Source organism: Lagenorhynchus albirostris, chromosome 11 (genome assembly GCF_949774975.1).
Source record: "Lagenorhynchus albirostris chromosome 11, mLagAlb1.1, whole genome shotgun sequence".
Classification (NCBI taxonomy): domain Eukaryota; kingdom Metazoa; phylum Chordata; class Mammalia; order Artiodactyla; family Delphinidae; genus Lagenorhynchus; species Lagenorhynchus albirostris.
The window spans coordinates 82611987-82639298 of record NC_083105.1 but is presented as its reverse complement, the minus strand read 5'-3'; the positions used below and the strand labels follow the sequence as shown (position 1 = coordinate 82639298).

At 38.6% G+C, this 27312-nt stretch overlaps 1 protein-coding gene across 1 annotated transcript in view; it reads right to left on the bottom strand.

The window, feature by feature from the left end:
- ITPR2 (inositol 1,4,5-trisphosphate receptor type 2) overlaps positions 1 to 27312 on the bottom strand; it is a 527197-nt gene that overhangs the window by 414334 nt on the left and 85551 nt on the right. Inside the window, exons 3-6 of the mRNA XM_060166697.1 lie at positions 8738 to 8853; positions 7866 to 7952; positions 6072 to 6230; positions 69 to 167 (exon numbers count right to left, since the gene is read on the bottom strand). Coding sequence (XP_060022680.1) covers positions 69 to 167; positions 6072 to 6230; positions 7866 to 7952; positions 8738 to 8853 — 461 coding nt within the window. The remainder of the gene's footprint in view (positions 1 to 68; positions 168 to 6071; positions 6231 to 7865; positions 7953 to 8737; positions 8854 to 27312) is intronic.

Genomic DNA, 27312 nt, shown 5'->3' with positions numbered 1-27312 from the left:
ACTATGGGACTTTTTTTACCCTCTCATGAGAAAATCAACAAATTCATTTCCTTTCCTCCTGAACTTACCTCTTTACACCCTGGATTATCGAGAAGCTCTATGTTGCTGGCATGTAGCGGCTGTCCTGCATTCACGGGCATCAAAACAACTTTATCTCCAACAACAATCTGGGAATCAGAAATAAGTTGCAGTTGAGACAGTGCATGGGTTTGTGGTGCTATACCTGAAGCTAAAAATAACTGCACAGAAGTCCTCGTCATTGACCTAACATTTGACCCATTTATCCTTCATATAAATTTTAATTCTTTTTCTCTTCGAGGTAAAATATCTTCTGATAAATGATTATATAATCACGTCCCACAGTGCCTATCAGTCTGGATTCATAAAGCTGGTATAGATACTTTTTTTTTTTTTTGGCCACATCGCACAGCATGCAGGATCTTAGTTCCCCGACCAGGGATCGAACCCACAACCCTTACAGTGGAAGCGTGGAGTCTTAACCACTGGACTGCCAGGGAAGTCCCTAGATCCTTTTCTTATTGGTCTCCTATTTCAGTTAGAGCTTTCTTAATGTCAATAAATAGGTCAGCATCCCTCCACACCAGGTCTGATGCCATGTATACAGGAGATACAAAGAGTGAATGCACCCACCACAAATAAACCAATCTACCTAAATATTAGAATCACTTCAAGTGCAAGTAGGAAATCTTATACATTTGTATTATCTCCAGAATTAAAAACAAATCTATTATATTTGATCTTCCCTATAGTCTCAGAAGTTTATTAAACATTCTACTGTCATCTGGATTCAGAGAATGCAGAATCCAGTATGACCTTGTAGGAATACATTTACAGTTTGGGCCTTGGGCAAATGGTTCACTTTTGTCTTAAACATCCAACACTAATATTGCTCCTTAAACCTGGTGCTCATTTTTTTATCTCACTTTTTTTATTGGAGTACAGGTGCTTTACACTGTTGTGTTAGTTACTGCTGTATAATGAAGTGCATCAGCTATATGAATACATATATCCCCTCCTTCTTGGACCTCCCTCCCTCCACCCCCCATCTCACCCATCTAGGTCATCACAGAGCACCAAGCTGAGCTCCCTGTGCTATATAGCAGGTTCCCACTAGCTATCTATTTTACACATGGTAGTGTGTTTATGTCAAACCTAATCTCACAATTTACCCCACCCTCCCCTTCCCCCCACTGTGTGTACATGTCCATTCTTTGCATCTGCATCTTTATTCCTGCCCTGCAAATAGGTTCGTGCTCATTTTTAGATAAAAATTAAAATCAGTTATGGGAGAAGTGCTCTAAAGAAGTAAGTCTAAGTTGATTTTTTATTTATGCTATCATTAACAATGTCTGCTTAATCTTCAAGTATTTTTATTCATATCTCAAATTGTGGGGAAATGAAGTTGTGCTTTCTTAATGATAATAACGAACAGTTATTTTATAGTTATTCAAGCTACTTTTGTTGTTAGGTTCTGCTAGAAGACTTATTACTGTAGTTACCTACACTCTCCTTCAGAGAATTGCTCACCACCATCTCAGAAATGAAAACCAACACCTTCCCTCTGCATATTTCATATCAACTGAATATTAGAATAGATTAGTAGACAACTGAAAAACAAATTAGGACTCACACAGTAAAAACAGACAGGACTTCTTCTCCCTGGATCTGAACCTAGACCAAGATTTTAAGGAACACAATTTCACACTTTTAATATAAATTAACCTTTAATAAATTATACACAGGAGTCTACATTCACCTATAGTACTGTTGGCACAAACTATATCTGAAGATTCAAATGTGATAGAGAAGCCTCAAGCTCATTAATGGAGCAACAGAAGGTTATCCTTTAGTTTGCAGGAATAGCTTCTGTTATTTACAGGACTGGTCTCTATTCACCATCCTGCCTTTCAAGTCCATAATCAGGCAGATGCTGTGACTCAAAATATCCATCACAGAAACTCTTTATATGTCCAGATAAGGAAAAATCATAAAGAAACTGTGTTGAGTGAGAGGATGAGGGGGCAGAACTGGCCTATATTTGTATAAAAAAGGGAAAGAGAGTAGGAGTGTACGCATAAGAAATTCTCCTAGTGGTTAACTGTAAAAGAGAGAACTGGGAATTGAGGACATGAAAAAAAAGATAAGAGAGAGACGTTTCCCTATATATCTTTATATTGTTTTCTATCTTTGAACCATGAATTGTTGCCTGTTTTAAACAATTAAATTATAAACAAAAAATAAAAGTCAACATGACATAGACATATTTTCAACATCCCCTCGAAAAACAAAAACATGTGTTATTGCACATGACACCAAGGCAAGTCTCAGAATCATGTAGAAGCCTGAGTAGTCTTCCATACCATAAACACTGGGACTTGATACCACATTCTGCCAGGGCTATATCTGGTCTTCCAATTTCTTAAAGAACAATTCGATTTGGTTCACCGTCATTCTTATCTGTACCATACAAATATTAGCCAGTAAGTTCCTAAATATAATGACATATTTTAGCTATTTCTTTCCAATTAAAAGAATACTTTTGACTGCACCTATATTCACTGCTCTAAGTCTTACTGTTTATTATAGCTGTCTGTATGCTTTGGGCCAATCCCAAAGTTAGTTTTACCTCAAAACACCACCTGTAAAGTCTTATATAATTTTAAGAGACTAGCCATATAGCCAAAATGTCACCAACTCCAAGAATTCATAAGAATGGTATTCATAAGGAGAATCTAGCATTAATTCACTAATTTCCAGGTCCTAGGTCTTGTTCTTGACAACAGTTACTTTGACTACCCACACTGAATAAAACTTACAAATGAAATGGACAAGATGCTAATCATAAGATATAAAAAGAACGGTAAGAAGTGCCAGGAATAACACAAAAGTGTGTAATAAATAGTCTCTATTTTCAGGGAATTCACATCTACTTAGATAACTTGGTAAATATGGAACTTGGTAATATTTTCAGACGAGTACAGGCATGGAGGCTGATCCACTGACAGGGTCAGATGCCTTCTGAGAAGTCACATATTTAAAGCAGAACTTGAATTTTCTGCCATATCACATTCACCCTAGTGCACAAACATTTAAAAAAACTGCAATTCCAAAAGCACGTCTGTTGATTCTACGTTAACAGCCATGTAAGATTCACGGTGGGATTTTACCGAAAATGAAGAGCAATGTAATGCCACTGGCAGCTACCCTTCTTTTGAAGTGGCACCTGATGTGGTGAAAAGAACACTGCAATAGAAATCAAAACACCAGGGATCGAGTCCACCTTCACCAGAATTCCAAGGGGTCTAGTTTTGCAAAACAGCAAACTCTACTTGCTATTTAAGGAGACTCTTTCCCTAAGGGTTGGTTTTTTTTCTTGATTGAAAGAATATCTGGCCTTTTCTCCCCTTTAAAATCTACCACCAATGTAAAGAACTAAGGCCTTCTTAGATCAAAGTTTTAAATGAAAAATTAACTACTCAATCATGGGAAGATAAATGAAAATGAAATATTTATGAACTCTGCTCAAGGCTGTCCCCAGTGACTTTCTAACTGAGCAACAGCAAGTGATGACTTCTATACAGCTGAGGGATCCATGAATCTATTTTCCCCCAAAACTATCCACCCCGAAATTCTATAAGATAAATGACAAAGGTGTCCTTAAACAGTAGAAACAACTGATTTTTGAGGATATGAGCATTTTTCTCCCCAGACCCTCATCAGCCTCATTCTTACATTTCATTTTGGTCACTGAACATCTTGTGGATACTTATAACCTAAATCGCAACTTAACTAATTGCTAAATAGTGAAAGAGAAATTTTAAAGTCCTTTAAACCTTGCAATTTCCTCCTCTAAGTTTAATATGTTTTTAAAGAAAATCAACAGTAATTAAACCACTTGTTATGAAATAACTGTGCCAATTGCCTTCAATAAAATACAGTAGGCTTATATTTTAGAAAAATGCTACCTATTCCTGGCAAAGAAAATGACCATTACGATACAATTATTTACATGGCAAATATAGGGCTGTGGATATGCTTATGTTTTCACAGCAACTTTAATCACACATAAAAGCTACACAGTGGCGAGCAAAAACAGTGAGCTATTTCAGCAAAAAGCAGTGTGTAAGGTTGCTTTAGCCATGCTTTATAGAGTACATCTATATAAGGAGGATCTCTACATCGCACTTAACAATTACATTGTCCATTTTAACCAAGATGGAATGTTTGGGTGGTAGGTTGTTCCCCACCCCACAACCCAATACAACTAATTATTTGAAATAGTTCATTACATTCAACTCTCTTTGAGCCCGTAAAGGCATTTGGGAGCAGGGAAAGGAATAGATAGAACGAAAAACTAGACAGAATTAATTAATAAAATCCACAGCTAGTCTCAGGCCCCAATTTATCCAATCATTTCATCACATTCCTTTAGAGCTTGCGTTCAGGTTTTATTTGTTTTGACGTTTTGTTTTGAAATTCACTGACCACCTGCCAACAGGGACCGTACTCAGTGGGAGTGAGGCGGGGGGCCCCGCTGGAGAAGGGAACGAGCATTACGAAACAGGGCATCCAAACACACAGGTTGTTCATAAACTGCATAACCAGTCCCTGAATAATTGAGAGTTGATTGTAATTAACTACCTACTGAAATTAAAATATATGTCATGCTCATAGCATACATCACTTGATGCCAAAAGGAAAAAAAAAAGAGAACTTATTTTTAAGAAATCCAACACAAGATTCAAAGTGCATTACATCTCTACATGCCATGCTTCTCCCAAACCTTACCTAAGGAGGATATCATCAGATAACTTATTAACCAAATTAAACCATGAAGCTTGCATCCTGTGGAATTGAATTTGGACTTCAAAATTCACTGGAAAAAATAGATTCACTACAACAGAAGACATTTCTAAGACAAGAAACAGCCAATACATTTTAATGATTTTTTGGGGGGGGGTTGGTATGCGGGCCTCTCACTGTCGTGGCCTCTCCCGTTGCAGAGCACAGGCTCCGGACGCACAGGCTCAGCGGCCATGGCTCACGGGCCCAGCCGCTCCGCGGCATGTGGGATCATCCCGGACCGGGGCACGAACCCGTGTCCCCTGCATCGGCAGGCGGACTCTCAACCACTGCGCCACCACGGAAGCCCCAATACATTTTAAAATGTCATCACAGTATTGATTGAGAGAACTGTCAGAATAATTACACTTTTATATTGCTTTGAATTTTTATGTTAATTTTTTTAATCTCAACTATTTTTCTTGATCACCTGACCCAATATCTGTAAAGTCGTCTATTTATGAAAGTTATTCTGTATTTGGGGTCAACCAGAATTTATTAAGCATCTTCCATGTGCCAGGGACTGTCACCTGCTACTTCATTTATTACACACAAAAATATCTAACTATTGATCCTGCTGAATCATTGCACATAATTTTATTTTCTCTGCTCTATAAAGTAGCAGGAAAATATTTTAGCAACTACTAAAATTCACATGCTACAACACGCTCGCATTCCACAACGTATTTAAGTATTGTCGTCAATGAGCTACTGCCAGTCTATAGCTCCTCATTCATTACACATCTATTAAGAGGTACAGACTGCAAACAACTGGCTACAGAGGCAGTAAATGACATATTGTCATGATTTGCTGTGTCGCTCTATTAATTCAAAGGAATAGACTCCACCTTCTGCAACACAGCTCTTTTTCCTTACAGCCATGCTCCCTCCCGAACAGGCCGAGAAGCAAACTCTGCCTCTCTCTCCCTTAAAAGTCTCAGCCAAGATTAACGTTCTTAAATTCTTTCACACAAATTCTGGTTGGAAGATGTTTTTAAATTAATCTGATCTTTGTCTTTTTATGATTCCTGAGCACAATTTGTACTATAAATCAATGCTTTCAACCTATTAAAGAAATTAACATAAAAATAATATGTTGAAGATTGAAAACTATATCTGTTTTCTTTGCACTTTCTGGATTCTCTACTACTAAGAACTACAGTCTTTAAGAATGTGCTGCTTTTCTCTTTAATCTTATAGTTACATACATTGTCACCCTCGCTTCTCAGCTTCCAGAAGGGATGAATATAAAACCAAGACCCTTCATTTCCTGCAGCATCCAAGGACACGCGCATGGCATTCTTCTCCAGTAAAGCGGGTAATCTCTTGTTGACAGTCAGATACTTGTTGCTTTTTATATGCAGTAGCTGTAGAAGAAAGATATGGATTACCGCCTTTATTCTTTGATCTCCTCTGCTAATTGCATATATGTGTTTATACTTATATCATGTGCCCACATAACACGGCTCGGGATAGAGTTTAAACAAAGAAGTTCTTTCCAGACTCCACAGTCACCATCTTTCTAAGCTGACTTTCTTTGGGTTCCTCCTCACCTCCATCCCCAATTCTCTTTCATAATGAAGTGAGCACATAAGGAAAACAAACCAGGGGACACTTCTGAATGATTTTCATCTACTGATAAATTATAGGATAAACCCAAGCTTTCCAAAGGAGACCAGGAGGTCCCCCCAGACTATATTCTTTCTCAATCCCTGCCTGGCCACAAAAACAGAACATATTAAAGAATAACCGAGGACCTGTAATAATGCACCTACCCACTTAGTATTATTAACCACCCCTGCCTGCAGACAGCCCTCACCCCCTGGGTGCGGAGACAGCCTGCCCATCCTAAATAAACTCTGCCACTTCTATAAGAGGACGCAATCCCACTCCTTCTCAGATGAGGGCAGAAGCCCAAGAGACATGCAGCCACAGGTATCACACAATCTATCATTAGATTAACTCATACGTCCAGGGAGCCGCAGACCCAGGGCTCTCCTCTTGTACCATCAGAGAACCGCTTTGCCAGTCCTGTGCTCTGACACTTTGCCATTGGCCGATAACAAAACATCAGGGGATGTTATTTCTTGAAACAGCTCTGTGAAACACCTCATTGTAGTATTTACAGTAAGGAAGTTGTTAAGGCCATTGTTTACTATATTAAACAGTACCCTCTTTATGAGAGCTCATTGGAGAAACAGTTCTCTGGTCTTCTTCCGGGGAATGTTTGTGCTTCCAAACTTCTGACTTAGCTCTCTGTACGGACCTTCTATGTGAATGCTGTAATATTTTACACTGCCCTTATAGCTACTCAAGCAACAAAAAGGCTTCCAGCCAAAGTTTATCAGCCTTTACAGCATGGATTTTATAAACATGCCTCACCCTTGACTTCATTTTATTCATGCAATCATTATTTTCCCTTTGATCCAGTTGCCGTATTTATTTCTATTAATATTTTATCTTATGTGGAATGTATTTTTGAAAATGCCTTACATTCTTTTTGGAACAAGGTGGGGCATTCACAACTACCCAAGTAAAAAGCTAAAAGATCTAAGAGAAGCACAAGAAAGAAATGCTGCTGAGATAAATCAGTGTGTATACTAATTGAAATGGAAGAGCTAATACCTCAAGGACAGTTCCCATCTAAAAGTACAATTTGAAAACTTTCCTCCCTACAAAATGAAAACATAAAGCTTCATTTGTTACAGGTTAGTCCCATTAATTCTAAAGGACTCTTTTGTTACAGGCTTTCCCCATTTTCTTCCTTTTGATTTAATAACTTGTGCGTACATCTGGATAAGCTCACTTCTTTACGTGTATGCACCAGATTTATTCATACAGAACGGTGTGCTGAATATTAACAGAAAATATCACACTGTATAATTCCCACCAAAGAACAAACCACTGTATCCCCCAATTTTAAGGCAGGTTGGCATTCCTACCAAATGCAAATTAACCATAAAATATTCACCCCTTTTAAGCAAAAGTAAATAGACACTTACTTGTATAACATTACTGTATTTCACAATTTCTCCCAAGAGCTTCTTATTCTCTGATTCATTTTGTTTTTGTTCCAGTTCTGCAGCATGCTATAAATTGATTATCAGATATTTAGTGTGGAAGCATAGAAAACAGAACACAATAACTGACAAAGAAATAAGGTTTATTTTAGGAACAAAGAATACAACCAAGACTAAAATAGGCGGGTTGCTTTGCTCTTGGTGCTTCGGGAGAAAGAGGGGCAATAATTAAATACATGATGATAATGTGCGATAAAAATCTCTCATTTTAATGCTGAAATGTAGCCCAAAATATATTGAGATGCTTTTATGTTGGAAATTTCAGAAAAGTACTAGGCACTTTGGTCTTATAAAATTATTTTCAGAAGGAGTATTGCTAGAGAAACCAAACATAGTAGGTAAATTTCAAAAGCCTCAAGATTCAGTTTCAATTCGAAAGTAACAGGAATTTTAATGACACAAAATAAGTTCTATTAAATTTCCACAGAGCCCAGATCAGAAACAACAGACTTTCAATGTTTTTCCAATAGTCTTTCAAAAAAATTAGGTACTATGTCAAGTAAAACACAACTGGATTTGGTATTCCTGCAGAGGTTCTGGACTGGCTTTCGGTGTGATGTGAATATCTGAATTAGTGTGGCACACCTGAATAAACAGCAGAAATGCACTACCTACGCTCCAGGAAATCAGTAGCCACACCCTGTAACTTAAAAGTCCTTTCCGCTTTTAATGTGTTGCCACATCTATTCTGAATCTCAGTGTATTGAGTGAAATCATTAAGCTACAGAATAGATCTTTTGTTATTGCTGTACTTGTCCTAGCCTAAACCAGACAGATGGAAGGCTGGCCCTTACCTGTAATTTCTTCAGCAAGGCTGCCTCTGTGTGGTTCCCTTGTTTAACTTGCTTGGCTTTCCAATATTGTTTCTGAGCAGAATATCGGTTCATAGGGCACACCTTAAAGAGGCAGTCTATGACAAACCAACAAACAAAAACACTGTAACTAAGGAGACCAGCATTTCTTAGACTTCCCTTATAGCCTAGCATTGGAATCTCGGAATCCCTGAGTATAAATAACATTTAAACATCATCTAGCCCATACTCCAGTCAACTGTTAAATTATCCCTATAACATCCTTTTTAAATAATCATTTAGCCTGTTAAAATACCTTCTTTTTCATTAATTTATAGGAAATCACAGCTAGCGTGATTTATAAAGAAATCAAACCAATGTAATCATTATAAAGCACTTCTTAATTATAATAAGGTGCCTGGACTTAGAAAGTCAATAGAATGAGATTAGTGCCTTTCACTGCCTTATCTGACCTTGCACAATTAATTACTTATTCATGGTATGTATCTTTGACAGCCAAAGTGATGGAAGAAGTAGAAACAAACATAGTAATCAAGCAGTCGCATTTCAATCTATTCCCCAAGCTTCCACATACCTGAGGTGAACATGGTGTAGACATCTGAGATGCAGTATGTTATAAGGGAAAAACAAAGCAAAACAAAAAAAACTAAATCAAGATTATAGTCCTAACTCTACTACTAAATATCAGGTTAGGAAATCATAGTGGAATAATATAGTTAGTGATATCTCTAAGTCAAAAAACAAATTTTTTTTCTGTTTAATGAGGAAAATGAAAGTTTGACTAAACAAAGGCCTTCATATGCTAATGATTCTGTACATTTGTGGAATGGATAACACACAATCTAGAATAAAGGTCAATTCCGAATATTCTATAATAAAGGAGTATTGACATAGAAGATCTAAACGTTATTTTCATTTTTCTCACAAAAAATTGTAAGAATTCTATGTAACAAATTTACCTTGTTTTGATCGATGTGTTAATATTTACAATCATTCCCATTTTTCAAGCATGTTTCACAAAAATAAAACTCAGTCAGCTCAAACATATATTTTAGCCACATTCTTGACTATATTATATCTGCACTCATTCTTTTATTCTCTTTAAAATTAATTATAAAATTAAATGAGACGACCTCTTTTCATATCTCACTTTTTTATGGTTCTAATGGCACACATGACCAAGAAATATGACCATAAATTTTTTAAAGAAATTTTCAAAGTCAGAAGAAATAATGACTTTTCTCCTATAGCTTGTAATTATAAACACAAGTTCTATTGATTACCTCCCACCTACACATACAAAGCTACAGAAAACATTATTAACTTCTGGTCTAAAAGTTACTTATGTGGATGAGTAAAGATTTTATAACCAACAGAAAACAGACACCTTCTAACTGCTGAAAGTTGGTTGAGAGACTGTTAGAATTACAGTAGGTTACAGGAATCATCACTTAGAACAACGGTGTGAAAACCAAATAACTGGACCTGAAAACTGTTTTTCTTGACAACATATTTAATTAGCCCTAGAAAATATTTCCATATATTAGTATCTACAAAGAGAATACACAATTTTTCAAGCACACATATAGAGGTTGTTTACAGATAGCTCCAAAAGAGTACTCCCAATTTAATACAGCAGGCTATTTAGACTGTCCTATATCAGGCAAGTGGCCAAACTCTACATTGTTTAGTGCAGCAAAAACACAAGTCCATATTCAAGTAGCACTGAACTCTATAATCTGCAGTCTCTACTTCTGACTTCCTTTAACTATGAAAAGAGAAAAAAAAATGTGTTCTCCATTACTTCAAATTCCTAATTAAGTTCATTAGGAAATGGTCTTTTTTTTTCTTCTTCTTTTTTTTCTTTTGGCTGCATTGGGTCTTCGTTGCTGCACGTGGCTTTCTCTAGTTGTGGCGAGCGGGGGCTACTCTTTGTTGAGGTGCGTGGGCTTCTCATTGCGGTGGCTTCTCTTGTGGCAGAGCACAGGCTCTAGGCACGCAGGCTTCAGTAGTTGTGGCACGCGGGCTCAGTAGTGGCTCACCAGCTCTAGAGCGCGGGCTTCAGTAGTTGTGGCGCACAGGCTTAGAAGCTCCGCGGCATGTGGGATCTTCCCAGACCAGGGCTGGAATCCGTGTCCCCTGCACTGGCAGGTGGATTCTTAAGCACTGCGCCACCAGGGAAGCCCAGGAAATGGTCTTTTGACAAAGAAAATATTTGTCCTAAATTCTAGACCAACCAGTAGCACTCCTAACTAGTGGTATCCTTAGGTAACTAGGAAAGAAACTGGGTGTCGTGATCCTCGTCATCATAGCTAAAGTGATTGTGAAGCGAAGTTCAGCATCCAGCCAACTAAGGTTTAATGCTTAGGTTGTGCCTCTGGGTGCTGTAAGGCTCAGACCCTGTCCTCAGAAGCTCTCAGTCTAGCGGGTGAAACAGGCTGAAGTTTTTCAATGGGGCTCTGGAGAAGGTGCTGTGTGGTTCAGAGATGAATGTGACCTTTCACATTCTTTAGGGGAGGGCAGAAAAGTCTTCCAAAAAAGAAGGCACAAGTCAAGTGTTAAAGAACCCATACTAATTCAGCACATTCGCAAGAGGGTTCAAATGCTCAGAGGGGAGGGGCGTCCCAACCAGAGCCCATGGCCGGTACAAGGGCAGCGAAGGAGAATGCCCAGGGACCTGCCACCCGTGCCAAAAAACGACAGCCCCAGCTGCGAAATGAAATCGGTGAGGCTGGCTGAAATCAGCCTCTGCAGAGTGCCATGTTCTAGGTTAGAAGTATGCACTTCATCCCAGGGAAAATGCGAACTCTTATACAGGGGTTTCAGCTCTTACAGCACGTGAAGGATGATGTGAACACGAGGCAAGAAACCCAGCACAAAAGCCAACTGCCAGTGTGATGAGAGCCAGGGAGGATCTGAATCTGGGCATATGGGAGTTCTAGGGTAGCTGTAGATTTAAAAACAAAGCAGCAGAACCAACAGGCTTGGTCTTATCTCTTAGTGTGGGGTGGGGAAGGGCGAGGGAGAGAGAGAGTGAGGATGGCCAAACAGGCTTCCATCCACTCCCTCTGAGACACGAAGGCTTAGATTTCCACAGCCCTTTCCATTTTCAGGGCCTCAGCTGTATGGCTCTCCTCAGCAACACTCCCCAGGAGGCATCTCATTCTGTAAATAACCGATCTGTTTCTGTGTGGCAACTAATATCACAGGAGTATTTTGGTTGACAGGAGGGAATCTAGGGCATGCCGATGTCTGTAAAAATGCTTGTGGTGGTGGTGATTGTGACGGGGGTGTGTGTGTGTGTGTGTGTGCATGCGTGTGTCTGTGTGTGTAATTCTCTCTTTGCCTTCTTTGGAAAACTTTTTTAAAAATCTACTGGTCTTGGACTAGTCGCGTATTTTGTCTGATTCTAAATTTACTACATAATAAATGCATTAATAATACCTGCCACGCCTAGTTCATAGGGCTGCTGAGATGCGCAAAAAAGAGAATCTGTAAAACTACTCTGTGAACTTGAAAGGCCTATTATAAATGTTAAATGTAAGGTATTATTATCAATGTTGCTTCATTCATTCAGCGATAGTTTCACTGAGAGGTGACTAAACCCTTACAGAGCTCTCAGCAAAGAGCTTCAATAAGTAGAGTTCTTGGATTGAACACAAACATAACCCAAAAGTGCCCAATTCATGACAAGGTGTTCGCCCCTTTGTTTTACGATACCACGATGTGTTTTTTTATACAGTTCTTGAATTCCCTGAAACAGCATGGCAGGGAGCAGAGGGTGAAATCTCCATTACCTTGTAATATCTTTTAAAATATGCAGAAGCAATCACTAGCGCCGGCATGGATGCAGCCTTTGACGAAAAGCCTGTGTTTCTCTGGCATGCAGGAACCCAGAGCTATTCACACTCCTCACCCTGCTTCTAGAACTAGCTCTCTAGAATCCCTTAGTCAGCTCATTCTCTAAAGTTAGAGATGTATAAACTGCTAGGAAAAAAGGTCTTGGGGGGGTTTTCTAATTAGAAACCTGCTCAGTGTCATTTATTAACTAGGTAACAACAATCTTTTCAGCATTTCAAGACTCAAAGAATAATAAAAAAGGCAAGATTTGCTTCATAGAGCAAACACCAAAAGCACAAAGAGAAGGAAGTAATTTGAGTTAAATTTTTTAAAAGTTTAACCTTAAGAACTACGGCCAGCAATTTCACAGAATTACATAAGTTTAGGAAATGTTAGAAATTCGACAAAATGGGCTATGTTCAGTCGGGCAATATGCTAAAAACAATGTCTCAGAATTAGAACTGGTTTTTTACAACCGTGGAAGGAAACCAAGCCTCCCAGAAGTGCTCGTGTTAAACTAAAAGATCTGCTGGCATCTTTAACCTGCGAATAAATGCTAGTGGAGGGAAGAAATATGAAAGCCATTCAAATGGTGTGGAGCACATAATCCATGGTATATAACCCTGTAAATCAAAGAACTAACCTTCTCACGCGATTCCATGTACGTCTGGAAAGAACCCAGTCTAAACCTCCACTCACAATACCTCACTAAATAGTTCTGAAATGTTTTGCTTTGTATGTATACAAGTACTTCCTAAAATATTTGTATCTAAGGCAGCTTCTGCACCCCAGAAATTGACTATAGGACTCCATTCTGGGCTATTATATAAGATGTTCAAGTTATGTAGCTGCCAGCAATTTCCTTTGGTAATGGTGGAAAGAAAACTTTGTTTCATTTCTCCTCCCTCCAAAAGATGTTGTAAGATTTTTTTTTAATTTTTTGATGTGGACTATTTTTAAAGTCTTTATTTAACGTGTTACACTATTGCTTCTGTTTTTGTGTTTTTGGTTTTTTGGACCCAAGGCACGTGGGATCTTAGCTCCCTGACCAGGGATCGAACCCGCACCCCTGCTTTGGAAGGCAAAGTCTTAACTACCGGACCGCTAGGGAATTCCCCAGATGTTGTAAGATTTAAATGAGGCAAGACATAATTAAACCATCAGGAAATGCCTGTCACAAAGCAGGCTCTTTCATGGTAGCTTGTAAAATTATCTCATACTGATTACAGGGAACGTGGTTGCCAAGGGCTTTATTATCTCCATATGGAGAAAGGTGAGGAGGGAGGAGCTTTCCTTTTTCTCTTTTTCATATAAACAGGATGGAGCAGAATTCCATGAAGACAACAGAACCTTCCCAATGATAAACTGGAAAGTGGTAACAAAACTCTCCCTAGGGTCAGGGACAGGCAGACAAGGGGCCACTAGACACCAGCAATTAGAATTCAGAGTTGGTCAGGGGAGAGGTACACATTCATTAGCCAAAAATATAACTGTAGCTCTCTTTTTGTTCTTCAGTTTCTCTAAGAAATGCATCCTGAAATACACTGTGTGTATAGAACTCTTTATGTTTAGAGCGTGTTTTTAAAAGGAGTCTGTTTTGTTTATGCATGGAAATTTCAAACCAAACATCTACTCCTTTGGTCATAGTCAAAAAAGCAAGTACAGAGAGGGTATGTAAGAGGCAAAGTGTCCTCTAGAATGTTACAAAGGCCAAAGAAAATTTATTGCAGTTGTTAGCAAACATTAAAATTTATCACAATATGGCTGGACGACCATGAATTATTTATCACAATATGGCTGGACGACCAATATGGCTGGACGACCATGAATTATTACAGGATAACTTCCTCTAAGCAAAAGTCAGCTATTTTACTACTCAAGAGGGAGAGAAACGGCCTTTTGTAATTACAGGCTTGTAGACTGCGAAGATGTTAGAACTCGAAGGGGCCTGAGATAAAATCCAACCTTTCCCTTCTCTGAGATAAACAAGCAAAACCTCAGAGTGAGTTGCCTTAGTCATTCACGACAGACTCTCTAGATTAAAATAATTTATAAATATGAACAAGTTCAACCACACATAGGATGCTTGAAAGCCCTGACAAGTGACTGTCTGGCCCCTTGGTGGCAGGGATGTTAATACCATACTTTGTAAGGACCTACTGTAGAGCACAGGGAGCTCTACTCAATGCTTTTTACTGGCTTATATGGGAAAACAATCTTAAAAAGAGTGGATATATGTATATGTATAACTCCTTCACCTTGCTATACACCTGAAGCTAACACAGATTGTAAATCAACTATACTCCAAAAAAAATTTTGAAGTACAAATAAAAAAAAAATTTTAAATACCATACTTGGTTTGCTCATTACAGATTACTGCCATGGAGCACTTTGTGAACTATATAGAGTACTACATATTGATAATAAAGATCATTTGATCCTCACAACACCCTTGAGATTTAGCCAGGATTATTTTCTCCATATTCCAGAGAAGGAAACTGAGACTCTTCTTAAGCCCACACAGTTGGTAAGGAAATGAGCTGGAACTTGAACTGAGATCCTCTGATATATAGCTTTATCTATCTACATCCATAGATACATAAATATCTGATATCTAGATAGATAGATATAAAAGAGTTGTAATACTTCAAAAGAAACATTTATGTTTTCTCATGGGAAATATGCCACATGTGCATATACAATTAATGGTAAGACATCAATAGGAATGTTATAAAATCTTAGTCTCAAAAACATTAATTATCTGATTCCTAGATTAATGGCTAAATACTCAGAAACAAATGAAACTTTCTATTTTGCTTCCGTTGGAGTGAGGCAGAAAAACTAAATCCAAATGCACCAATGCTAACTTTCATTCTTGTCAAGTTGTAAATTTTAGCATTAAGCAAACCATTACATTAGACATAAGTAGAAATCGCTATCAGAACATCATAATGTATAATTTTTCAATTAATTTTTCCCATCCTCAAATTATCATATTAACAGTGATAATCAAAAAAAAGTGTAATAAGCAGACTGATTCCAAAATCAAAATACAAGTCTCCAAATCCCATTACACAAATTAAGTCTGAAAGAAAAGAAATGCAAGTAAATTTATATATACATAAATGTGTGTGTCTATACATATAGACACATACATACACAATACTTACATATATAATATATTTTATATATGTTTACTTGTATTTTCATTTATAAGTATATAATATACTGCCATAGTGTCTCCTACGTATCAGGGGTGGTCACATTCCATCATTTAATTCTTCTAAAAACCCTCTGAGGTAACCATTAGCTTGATAAATGAAGAAAGAAAAACTCTAAACGTTTTAAAGATCTATCCTAAAGTCTCAAAACTAGTTTTAAGACTTAATCCAGATCAATCTCTGTCCAAAGCCCATCTTTGTAATTTCATAGAAGACATTCCATATTTATGAAATTAAAACATAAAAAAATATATGTACTTCACATCCATTAGAACAGTTAATTTTTTTTTAAAGAGCAGAAAATAACAAGAGTTGGAGTGAATGTGGAGAAACTGGAACCCTTGTGCATTGTTGGTGGAGATATAAAATGATGCAGCCGCTATGAAAAACAGTATGGCAACTTCTCAAAAAATAAGGTTTGATCGTAAGATTACCATATGATCCAGCAATTCCACTGCTGAGTACACAACAGAATTGAAAGTTGAGTCTCTTATGTTCATAGCAGCATTATTCACAATAGACAAAAAGTAGATGCAATACAAATGTCCATCAAGAGATGAATGGATAAACAAAACGTGGTATACATTTACAATGGAATATTATTCAGCCATAAAAAGAATAAAAATTCTGATACATGCTAAAAAAGTGCATTTAGGTACATTCACTGAAATTAAAACACACAACACGATAGTCTAGCTTTCCCTGGTTTAATACTTCTAGAGACCTGAATTTCTCCTATAAGGGCCCCAAAATGCATGAAAAAGAGACTATCCAAGTATCTGTAACTATGACTTAATAGAAGTAACAAAGCAGAAAGTTAGAAACAGTGGGCAGGGAATTTTATGGCCTCAAGGTCTCCACTTGGAAAGTCCTAATTTTCGAATAGCTGAACAACTAAATTCTTAAGACAGGTAAATTCACTTTATAGAGATAGGCTTTTTAAACCAGTTTTAGCATTGCAATAATAACTACTGGCCTAAATTTTTTTTTAAGTCAAACACAGGATATTTTATGCCATGTTACAGTTATGTAATGGAGACTTATGTAATATTTAGATTGAAGAATTGCTCACTGTTCATTGTCTAGCTACTAAATTAATTGCTATTCTCATCTGGAAGAACCAAAACAAAATCAGTTTGTTGTGCTAGGTCCTCTGTGAGCAGATATTTACCCATAAGAACAAAAAAAGATCATAAAGTCCTAATCATCATTATTACTGTAGATTTATGCCCAAGTGAGACTAGCTTTTTGTTGCTTATTATAACCATAAAGCATCTATCTCTATAAATAATTTAGCAGTCAATGGACAATAACTTTAGAGAAGTGTTTTAAAAACTGTAATTGTGAAAACCATGTTTCAAGTCAATTTATTTGGTTCAATCAGCCATTTTTGAATGGAATGGAATGGAGTGGAATAGAATTGAATGGAACAGGAAGGGAAGGGAAGAGGAGTAGAGGACACTGCAATAGCAAGTAATCTTTTCAAGAAACTTGTTTCTGAGGGCCTACTGTAGAGCACAGGGAACTCTGCTCAATATTCTGTAATAACCTAAATGGGAAAAGAATTTGAAAAAGAATAGATATATGTATAACTGAATCACTTCACTGTACACTGAAACTAACACAACATTGTTAATCAACTATGCTCCAATATAAAATTTAAAAAAATTTTAAACTCTGATAAAAAAAGAAACTTGTTTCTGGGGTGTGTGTGTGTGTGTGTGTGTGTGTGTGTGTGTGTGTGTACATGCTGGATTACAATGTGAAATGTACAGTATTCCATACTGAGAGTTGCAATAAAAAGTGTCTGAGGACTTCCCTGGTGGCACAGTGGTTAGGAATCCGCCTACTAATTCAGAGGACAGGGGTTCGAGCCCTGGTCCAGGAAGATCCCACATGCCATGGAGCAACTAAGCCCGTGCGCCACAACTACTGAGCCTGCTCTCTAGAGCCCACGAGCCACAACTACTGAGCCCGCGTGCCATAACTACTGAAGCCCACGTGCCTACAGCCCATGCTCTGCAACAAGAGAAGCCCCGCACCACAACGAAGAGTAGCCCCTGCTCACCGCAACTAGAGAAAGCCCGCACACAGCAACGAAGACCTAACACAGCCAAAAATAAATAAATAAATAAATTTATTCTTTTAAAAAGTGTTTGAAAGTCACTATTCTAGAGGGCTATACATGTATATAGGTTAGGGTTAAGGGAACCGAAGTATTTTAAAAAAACAAATAAATATAAAGAGAGGAGAGGAGGAGAGGGGGAGGGGGAGGGAGGAGAGGAAGCAAGGACGGGAAGGAGGGAAGAAAGGAATGGAAGGAGGGAGGGAGGAAGGAATCCTGTGCTCAAGAGGAGAGAAAACTGAGACTACTAAGGGACCTTCTTTTTGCTCTATAATTATGTTTGAAGTCCAGTTTTACTTTGAAATAAAAACTATCCTTTTATTAACTGCCCCATCAAATTTTTATATAGCCAATTACAATGAAACTGGAAGATGCCCTTTTAAATATATCTTCCTCCTTTTCACCTCCACTCTAGTTAACCTCTACCTTTACTCCAGTACCTATCCATCAAATGGTATCTTTCGTTAGTTAATATGTTTGCATGTAACTCTACATTCACAACCTATTATCTGGTATATGGAAGATGCTCAGCATCTGCAGGGGAAACACCTGCCAAGGTGCCTGAGAAACAATCATTAGATTTCTGCTCCGAAAGGTTTTAGTCTTTTTTGTACCCTGTTAAAATGCAAAAACCTGAGAAGGGAACACACTAAGATCCTGATTCTCAGTTTAAAACTGGAGATGGGTTGGTGCTGCAGATCTGGGGAAAGCACCTTTTACATTACCAACGCCTGGGAAGGAGGTGAGGAAAGGGGTGCATCAAATTTTCCGATGGCGCAGACTGGGGAGGAATAACTAATTTGACAGACAGAAATCTAGATTTTAAATAATCTCTACAGGACAAACATCAACACAATTAAACTTCAAACAAACATACAGTTCTGCATTTAAATTCAGAAAAATTCAACTGTTTCAGTATGTGATAGACTTGAATTCAACTTCATATAATTATAGTGACCATTCAGCCCTGTGTGCCCAGGACAATTCTGGTTTATGCCTGTTACCTGTGCCTAATTATTCATTGTGTCCTTTTTCACTCTCAAAAGTGTCCTGGTTTAGATGATAAACTATATGCTCACCCCAAATATGATAAATGAATACCGTGACGTGACAGCTGGAAAACTGATGGAGCCATTTTAGACTTACTCATGGAAGAATGGAGCCCCAACCAGAGAAGCAGGGACACACCCAAAATATTAGGCTCAATTATAGACACCTTGGGACTTCCCTGGCAGTCCAGTTGTTAAGACTCAGCGCTTCCAATGCAGGGGAGCAGGTCTGATCCCTGGTTGGGGAACGAAGATCCCACATGCCGTGTGGCCAAACAAAAAAAAAATTACAGATGTCTAGAATATTGGGCTCAATTACAGCTGTCACATTTTAAGTGGCATCCTGACAAAATAGCCTGTATCCAAAGCTGGGCAAATGGGAAAGCAGGCATAATATAGAAATCATGTTGTTTGAAGAACAATGGTTGGAACTGGAAAACACTGCCCAACACAGGAAAGAAACAGTAGGCGTAATCTTACTTGATAAAGCTGAAAGGGGAAGACATTTTTTTCTATACTAATTCACTGTCAATTAGCTCAATGTAAGGAAAATCTTGCCAGCAATTGGAAATGTCCAAAAAATACAAATTAATCACAGACAGGTGAACTTTTACAATAGTGTTCAGGCAGAGGCAGATGAGAAATGCTGTAGAAGGGATCTTGCATTGGGAAGACAGCCCCTTCCAAATACTACTTACTACCTTCTGTTTTATGACGGGAATTGTGGCAGAGATGATTGGCATGAAAGGGTAGAGTTCATGTCTAGTATTTACTGATAAAAAGCTCAGATGGCTCACCTGCCCCAGCTGTGTTTATCACATTGTGGATGGGTCTGGAATCTCACTATTACAAGGACCAGAAAATTGCAGCCTTGGATCTTATAAGCCTTCTACTATTAAATATCTGTCAGTACTAGGTTAAAATACTCAAAGTTAAAGCATAAATATCCATTATTATTACTTCCAACTTTACATTCCAGATGAGCAAATACAGTTGTGTTTATTATATCTTGGAGTTTCAGAAGCATAATGCTTGTTGTGATATTATGCCACTTAAGTTTTTTAATTTCATAAGATACTCCCAGATGAAAAGAAGATGAACAGAAAACTAAAGTTTAAAGAATGATAACCAAGAAATACCCTCTCCCCACAAAACACACACACACACACACACACACACTCTAATAGCAGCTAACACTGAATGGTCAAGCACTATGTACCAAGCACTATGATAAGAGCTCCACGTGGATTCTTTAATCTTCACAGAAAAATAAGAGGCAGGTCCTACTATCATTCCCATTTTACAGATGGTGAAACTGGAGGTTGAAGGTTAGGTTCTGCCCAGGGTCACAGAGTTAAACAAGTGGCGGAGCTGGGATTCAAACACACACCACTAACTTCAGAGTCTGTGCTTTTATACACTGAAGGTGGAAAGGACACACATAACCCAGCTATGTTGCACGTTTGGCAGTAAGGGCAGTAGATACTGAAGAAGTGGGAAGTGGCAGAAAGTAGGCTGGACATGAGCCTGCTTTTCAGAAGAAGGAAACTGAAAGACGGGGTGACAGAGAAGCTGCTGCAGAAAACAGGGCAGGGGAAATCAAAGCATGAGGAGGCATTTTCTTCTCCCTGTATTTTTTGTCGTCTCCTTCCACTTTTCCTCTTCCCTCCACAACTGTAAATTTTTTTGTTGTCCTCTTCCTTCACTTCCTAGGTTCTCTCTCATTCCATCTCTCTTTTCAGTTTTGTCTAGTTCTTTCTTTTCTCCTAATCATTTTCTTCCTTTCATTTTACTCTTTCCCCAATGTTTCCTTTATCTCTTCTCTGAAAATTCTCTTTACTTTTCTTTTTTTCTTTTTTTTCTTTCTTTCTCTTCCTTACATGATTACAAAGTTGTGCTTAAGAGGTATTATGATTTTCCTTGGATAAGATTATACCGTTTGTATTTCAAATAAAATACAGATGAATTGGACATTTTCTTATCAAAACTCAACTTAAAATTAACTTGCAAAAGCAAAACATATATCTAACAAGGGCTTGGATCCAGAACATAGAAAGTATTTTTACAACGCAATAAAGGAACACATACAACCCAACAGATACGAACAGACACTTCACCAAAGAAAGACACATGGAAGGCCAGTAAGCACAGGAAAAGACGCTCAGCATCACTGGTCATTAAGGAAATGCAAATTAAAACCACAGTCACATACCACTACACACCCCCTAGAAAGGCTAAAATAAAAAAGAATGACAACATCACAGTGGTGAAGGTGTGGAGCAACTGGAAGCCTCGCACATGGTACATACATACATGTATACACACCCTCATTCATGGTACGAAGCAAATGGTTCGGCAACTTGAGAGAACGTTTTGGTAACTTCTTGAAAAGTTAAACATATACTGAATATATGATTCAGCAATCCCCATTCCTAGGTATTTACTCAAGAGAATTAAAACACATATCCACACAAAGCCTCGTACACAAATTTTCATATCAACGTTAGTAGCCACAAAAACAGGGAAACAACCCACCTCCAGATGTGGTAGTATATCTATACAACGGAATGCTACTGAGCCAAAACAGAGGACTGAACTACTGATACACACAAGAGCATGAATAAATCTCAAAAACATATACTAAGGGAAAGAAGCCAGACACAAAAAACTATACACCATGTGATGCCACTTATATAAAATTCTAGAAAAGTCAAACCTAGAGCATCCACAAGAAAGTCGGTGGTTCACCTGGCACAGGGCTGGGGACAAGGATTGACTGCAAAGGGGCAAGAAGAATTTTTTTTGCGGGGAGGGCGGGACGGTGACAGAAGTATGATTATAGTGTTGGCTGCACAACTGTTACCAAAACTCATTGAACTGAGCACTTAAAATGGGTGAATGTGATTGTATGTAAGTTATTGTGCAACAAAACATCAATAGATTTGTAGACAGCCCTCAACTGCTTACTTTTCTATGGATCAGTGGTGTCCCATAAATATTCTTAAGATAAAAGATAAGCCTTGGACTTCCCTGGGGGCGCAGTGGTTAAGCATCCACCTGCCAATGCAGGGGACACGGGTTCCATCCCTGGTCCAGGAAAGATCCCACATGCCGCAGAGCAACTAAGCCTGCGAGCCACAAATACTGAGCCCGTGTACCACAACCACTGAAGCCCGCCCGCCCTAGGGCCCGTGTGCCACAACTACTGAACCCATGTGCCACAACTACTGAAACCCGTGCACCTAGAGCCCATGCTCCACAACAACAAGCGAAGCCACCACAATGAGGAGCCCGTGCACCACAACCAAGAGTAGCCCCTGCTCACCACAACTAGAGAAAGCTGCACGCAGCAATGAAGACCCAACGCAGCCAGAAAAACAAATTAATTAATTAAAAGTAATTTTTTTTAAAAAAAGATAAACTTTGAGGACATAATAAGACTTGTTTTTGTTGTTTGCGTTGTGGTTTGCTTGGTCTGGGAGGAAGAGTCAGACGGGGTGACTTGTCGGCTACATAACAGGCTCTAGCTGCCTGCCCTGCACCTGTAGGCTCTCACGCATACTTGGCAGTTGACTGATAAGGCACACCCAGGGGTGCACCTGGGAGATCTGGTTAAACCTAGTGAGATACATTTTCCTAAACATGCCACACAATAAAATTGAGGCTTATTCCAAACTTTAATTTTAATTTGGAGGAAAGAACAGCCTGGAATACCTTGTCCCACCTGAAAGTGAGTGACACAGACTGAGTCACATCAAAAGGACTTGAAGAGGGATGAGGCTTGTTGCGAAGTTCTCAAATACCAGCAGAACTGAAAGAATGAGGACTTCAAACAAGCCTCACCCTTGAACAAGAACGAGGCTACCTGTGCATAAAGATTAATGTCTAAATTGGATTAAAGCACATCAAATACGTTAAAGTCCATGAGTTCATAGTTATAAGAAAAATACTTATTAGTACTCTCTGGAGGTCGGGGTACCAACTCATTACTCTAAATACGAGGGAGTAAAGGAAACGAAGCATTAAAAGAGAAAGACAAGAAAAGAGGAAGGTAAGACAGCACATATGCAGCGTATACACAGAAGCATGTCTGTGCTGCCCTGCAAAGTGGAAGAAGCAAGATGCACCGCACTGCATAATGTGATCTCAGGGCTGTAAAAACAAACACATCTACACCATGCTTGACAAAAACTCCAGGACGATAAACTATTAACCTTGAGGAATGGAGATGGGCATTGCAGAGGAGGGAAAATTATTTTCATTTTGTGCTTTTTATTAATTTTATCAAAATTTTAAGCCAATCATTTTTTTAAACTAAAATTTTTCATTTTCCAAGAAAAAGATCTAACTTACTGTGGACTACTTAATTGGCCACTTCATTTAGTCCACACGCGTTCTTTTCCATGGAACTCTGTGATTGAGTGGCACCCAATTATTCGTCCATGAAGAAAAGGTGCGACAGGAAACTCTGCCAGGCTGAGGAGGGGAAGGCTCCTGGTGAGGGAGGAAGCTGGAGGCGTGCACACCCAGCTCCGAGGCCAGCGGCACCTGCAGCCAGGGCAACGCCTTCTCAGCCTGGGAGGGTCCAGTTCAACTGCAATGTACCCGTTTTAATCTCCAGTTAAGGAGCTGAACAGGAGTGGTGAAGGATACAATTAGAAAAGTTCTCAAATGCTAGCAGAACTGGAAGAATGAGGACTTCACAACAATAACAGTGACTTTGTAAGTGCTAGTAATTCTTACCCCTTCTGTCAACGAGATGAGGATCTCTGCATTAGCCAGTGTTATATCTGTGACTATATGGTCCTTCCTATGTGCACATCAGTTGACAATGACAGCTTGGAATAGAAGATCTTAAAGAGTAAGAGGAAGGCTGAAGAGGACTGATATTTTTAAGGTATTACAAAATTGAGAAGATTCTTTTTTTAATACTTTATTTTATTTCATTTTATTTCATTTCATTTCATTTGGCCATGCCATGAAGCATGCGGGATCTTAGTTCCCCAGCCAGGGATTGAACCCGTGCCCCCGGCGGTGGAAGGGTGAAGTCTTAACCACTGGACCGCCAGGGAATTCCCCAAAATTGAGAAGATCCTTAACCTAGGAACCAAGAACACACAGTTGGATGGGATTCACGGAGGTTCACAAATCCCACAAAGGTGAAAGATAAATTGTGTATGTGTGCATGCGTGCGTGTGTGTGTGTGTGTGTGTGTGTGTGTGTGTGTGTACATTTTCTATCGGAGGGCCTATAGCTTTTATCAGATTCTAAGAGGGATCTACGCCCCTCAAAACCCGTAGTGACCATTACTGTAAGGTAATGCACCATTATAAATTATCTTAGGCTCTCAAGCTGGTAACCGTACAAACATAGTGAGCTGTAGGCAGGCATGAGCTAAGCTCTGCTTTGTTAATCAACAGGAGAAATAGTATATAAGGAAGGAGAGGATTGTTACAAGATGCTTTTCAGAGAGACTAGACAGAAGAAAAGTCAGTCCTAAATGTGTGCCCAGGCAGGGAAGGACTCCTGCAGCAGGTTGGCAAGAAGCCAAGGGCATGCCCAGCACCAATGTGAATAAGCACGCTGGAATGATGCGGAAAGACAGATAAAGAAGGATGGCCTAGCAACATCACTTCTGTGTATTTACCCAGGAGAAATGAGCTCTTTTTCCACCAAAAGACACATAAAGAATGTTCACAGCAGTATTGTTCACCATAGCCTCAAACTGGAAACAATCCAAATGTCCATCAATCGGAGATAGATAAATTGTGGCATGTTCATAGAATAGAATCCTAAAAAGTAATGAAAAAGAATGAACTGCTGCAACATGCAACAACAAAAATGAATTAATTACACAGACATAATGTTGATCAGAAGAAACCAGCCACACGAGGATGTACTTTTCACTCCTAGGTCTATACTCAAGAGAATTGAAAACGTGTGTCCCACACAAAAAACTGTACATGAATGTTTATAGCAACATTATTCATAACAGCCTAAAATTGGAAGCAACCCAAATTTCTATCAACTGAGGATAGATTAAAAAAATATCGTATATTCCCACAATTGGGATATTATTCAGGAGTAAAAAGGAATGGTTTGCTGATTCATGATACAACATGAATAAACCTTGAAAATATTATACTAAGTGAAAGAAGCCAGTCACAAAAGGCCACATGTTATATGTTTCCATTTATATGAAATGTCCAGAATACACAAGTCCATAGGGACAGGAAATAGATTCGTGGTTGCCAGGGGTAGAAGTGGGGGAGATGGGGGAGTGACTACTAATACTTACATCTTTTGGGGATGTTCAAAAGTTCTGGAATTAGAGAGTGGTGATAGTTGCACAAATTTGTAAATATACTAAATAACACTGAATTGTGCACTTTAAAATGTAAATTTTTATGGTATATACATTATATCTCAATTTGAAAACTTAATTAAAAAATACTGTCGGGCTTCCCTGGTGGCGCAGTGGTTGAGAGTCTGCCTGCCGATGCAGGGGACACAGGTTCGTGCCCCGGACCGGGAAGAGCTCACATGCCGCAGAGCGGCTGGGCCCGTGAGCCATGGCCGCTGAGCCTGCGCGTCTGGAGCCTGTGCCCCGCAACGGGAGAGACCACAACAGTGACAGCCCCGCGTACCGCAAAAAAAAAAAGAAAGAAAGAAAAGAAAAGAAAAAATATGAAAAGCAGCAAGGGAAAAACAACAAATAACACACAAGGGAATCCCCATAAGGTTAACAGCTAATCTTCCAGCAGGAACTCTGCAACCCAGAAGGGAGTGGCAGGACATATTTAAAGTGATGGAGGAGAAAAACCTACAACCAAGATCACTCTACCCAGCAAGGATCTCATTCAGATTTGATGGAGAAATTATAACCTTTACAGACAAGCAAACGCTAAGAGAATTCAGCACCACCAAACCAGCATTACAACAAATGCTAAAGGAATTTCTCTAGGCAGGAAACACAAGAGAAGGAAAAGACCTCCAATAACAAACCCAAAACAATTAAGAAAATGGTCATAGGAACATACATATAGATAATTACCTTAAATGTAAATGGATTAAATGCTCCAACCAAAAGACATAGACTGGCTGAGTGTATACAAAAACAAGACCCGTATATACGCTGTCTAAAAGAGACCCACTTCAAACTTAGGGACACATACAGACTGAAAGTGAGGGGATGGAAAAATATATTCCATGCAAATGGAAATCAAAAGAAAGCTGGAGAAACAATTCTCATATCAGACAAAATAGATGTAAAAACAAAGACTATTACAAGAGACAAAGAAGGACACCACATAATGATCAAGGGATCAATCCAAGAAGAAGAAGATATAACAATTGTAAATATTTAGGCACCCAACATAGGAGCACCTCAATACATAAGGCAAATACTAACAGCCATAAAAGGGGAAATCGACAGTAACACAGTCATAGTAGGGAACTTTTAACACCCCACTTTCATCAATGGACAGAACATACATTATGAAAATAAATAAGGAAACACAAGCTTTAAATGACACATTAAACAAGATGGACTTAATTGATATTTATAAGACATTCCATTCAAAAACAACAGAATACACATTCCTCTCAAGTGTTCATGGAACATTCTCCAAGATAGACCATATATTGGGTCACAAATCAAGCCTTGGTAAATTTAAGAAAATTGAAATCATATCAATTATTTTTTCCGACCACAACGCTATGAGACTAGATATCATTTACAGGAAAAAAAACTGTAAAAAATACAAACACTTGGAGGCTAAACAGTACACTACTTAATAACCAAGAGGTCACTGAAGATATCAAAGAGGAAATCAAAAAATACTTAGAAACAAATGACAGTGAAAACACGATGACCCAAAACCTATGGGATGCAGCAAAGGCAGTTCTAAGAGGGCAGTTCATAGCAATACCATCCTACCTGAAGAAACAAGAAGCATCTCAAATAAACAACCTAACTTTACACCTACAGCAATTAGAGAGAGAAGAACAAAAAAACACCCGAAGTTAGCAGAAGGAAAGAAATCATAAAGATCAGATCAGAAATAAATGAAAAAGAAATGAAGGAAACAATAGCAAAGATCAATAAAACTAAAAGCTGGTTCTTTGAGAAGATAAACAAAATTGATTAACCATTAGTCAGACTCATCAAGGAAAAAAGGGCGAAGACTCAAATTAGAAATGAAGAAGGAGAAGTAACAACTGACACTGCAGAAATACAAAGGATCATGAGAGATTACTACAAGCAACTCTATGCCAATAAAACCGACAATCTGGAAGAAATGGACAAATACTTAGAAATGC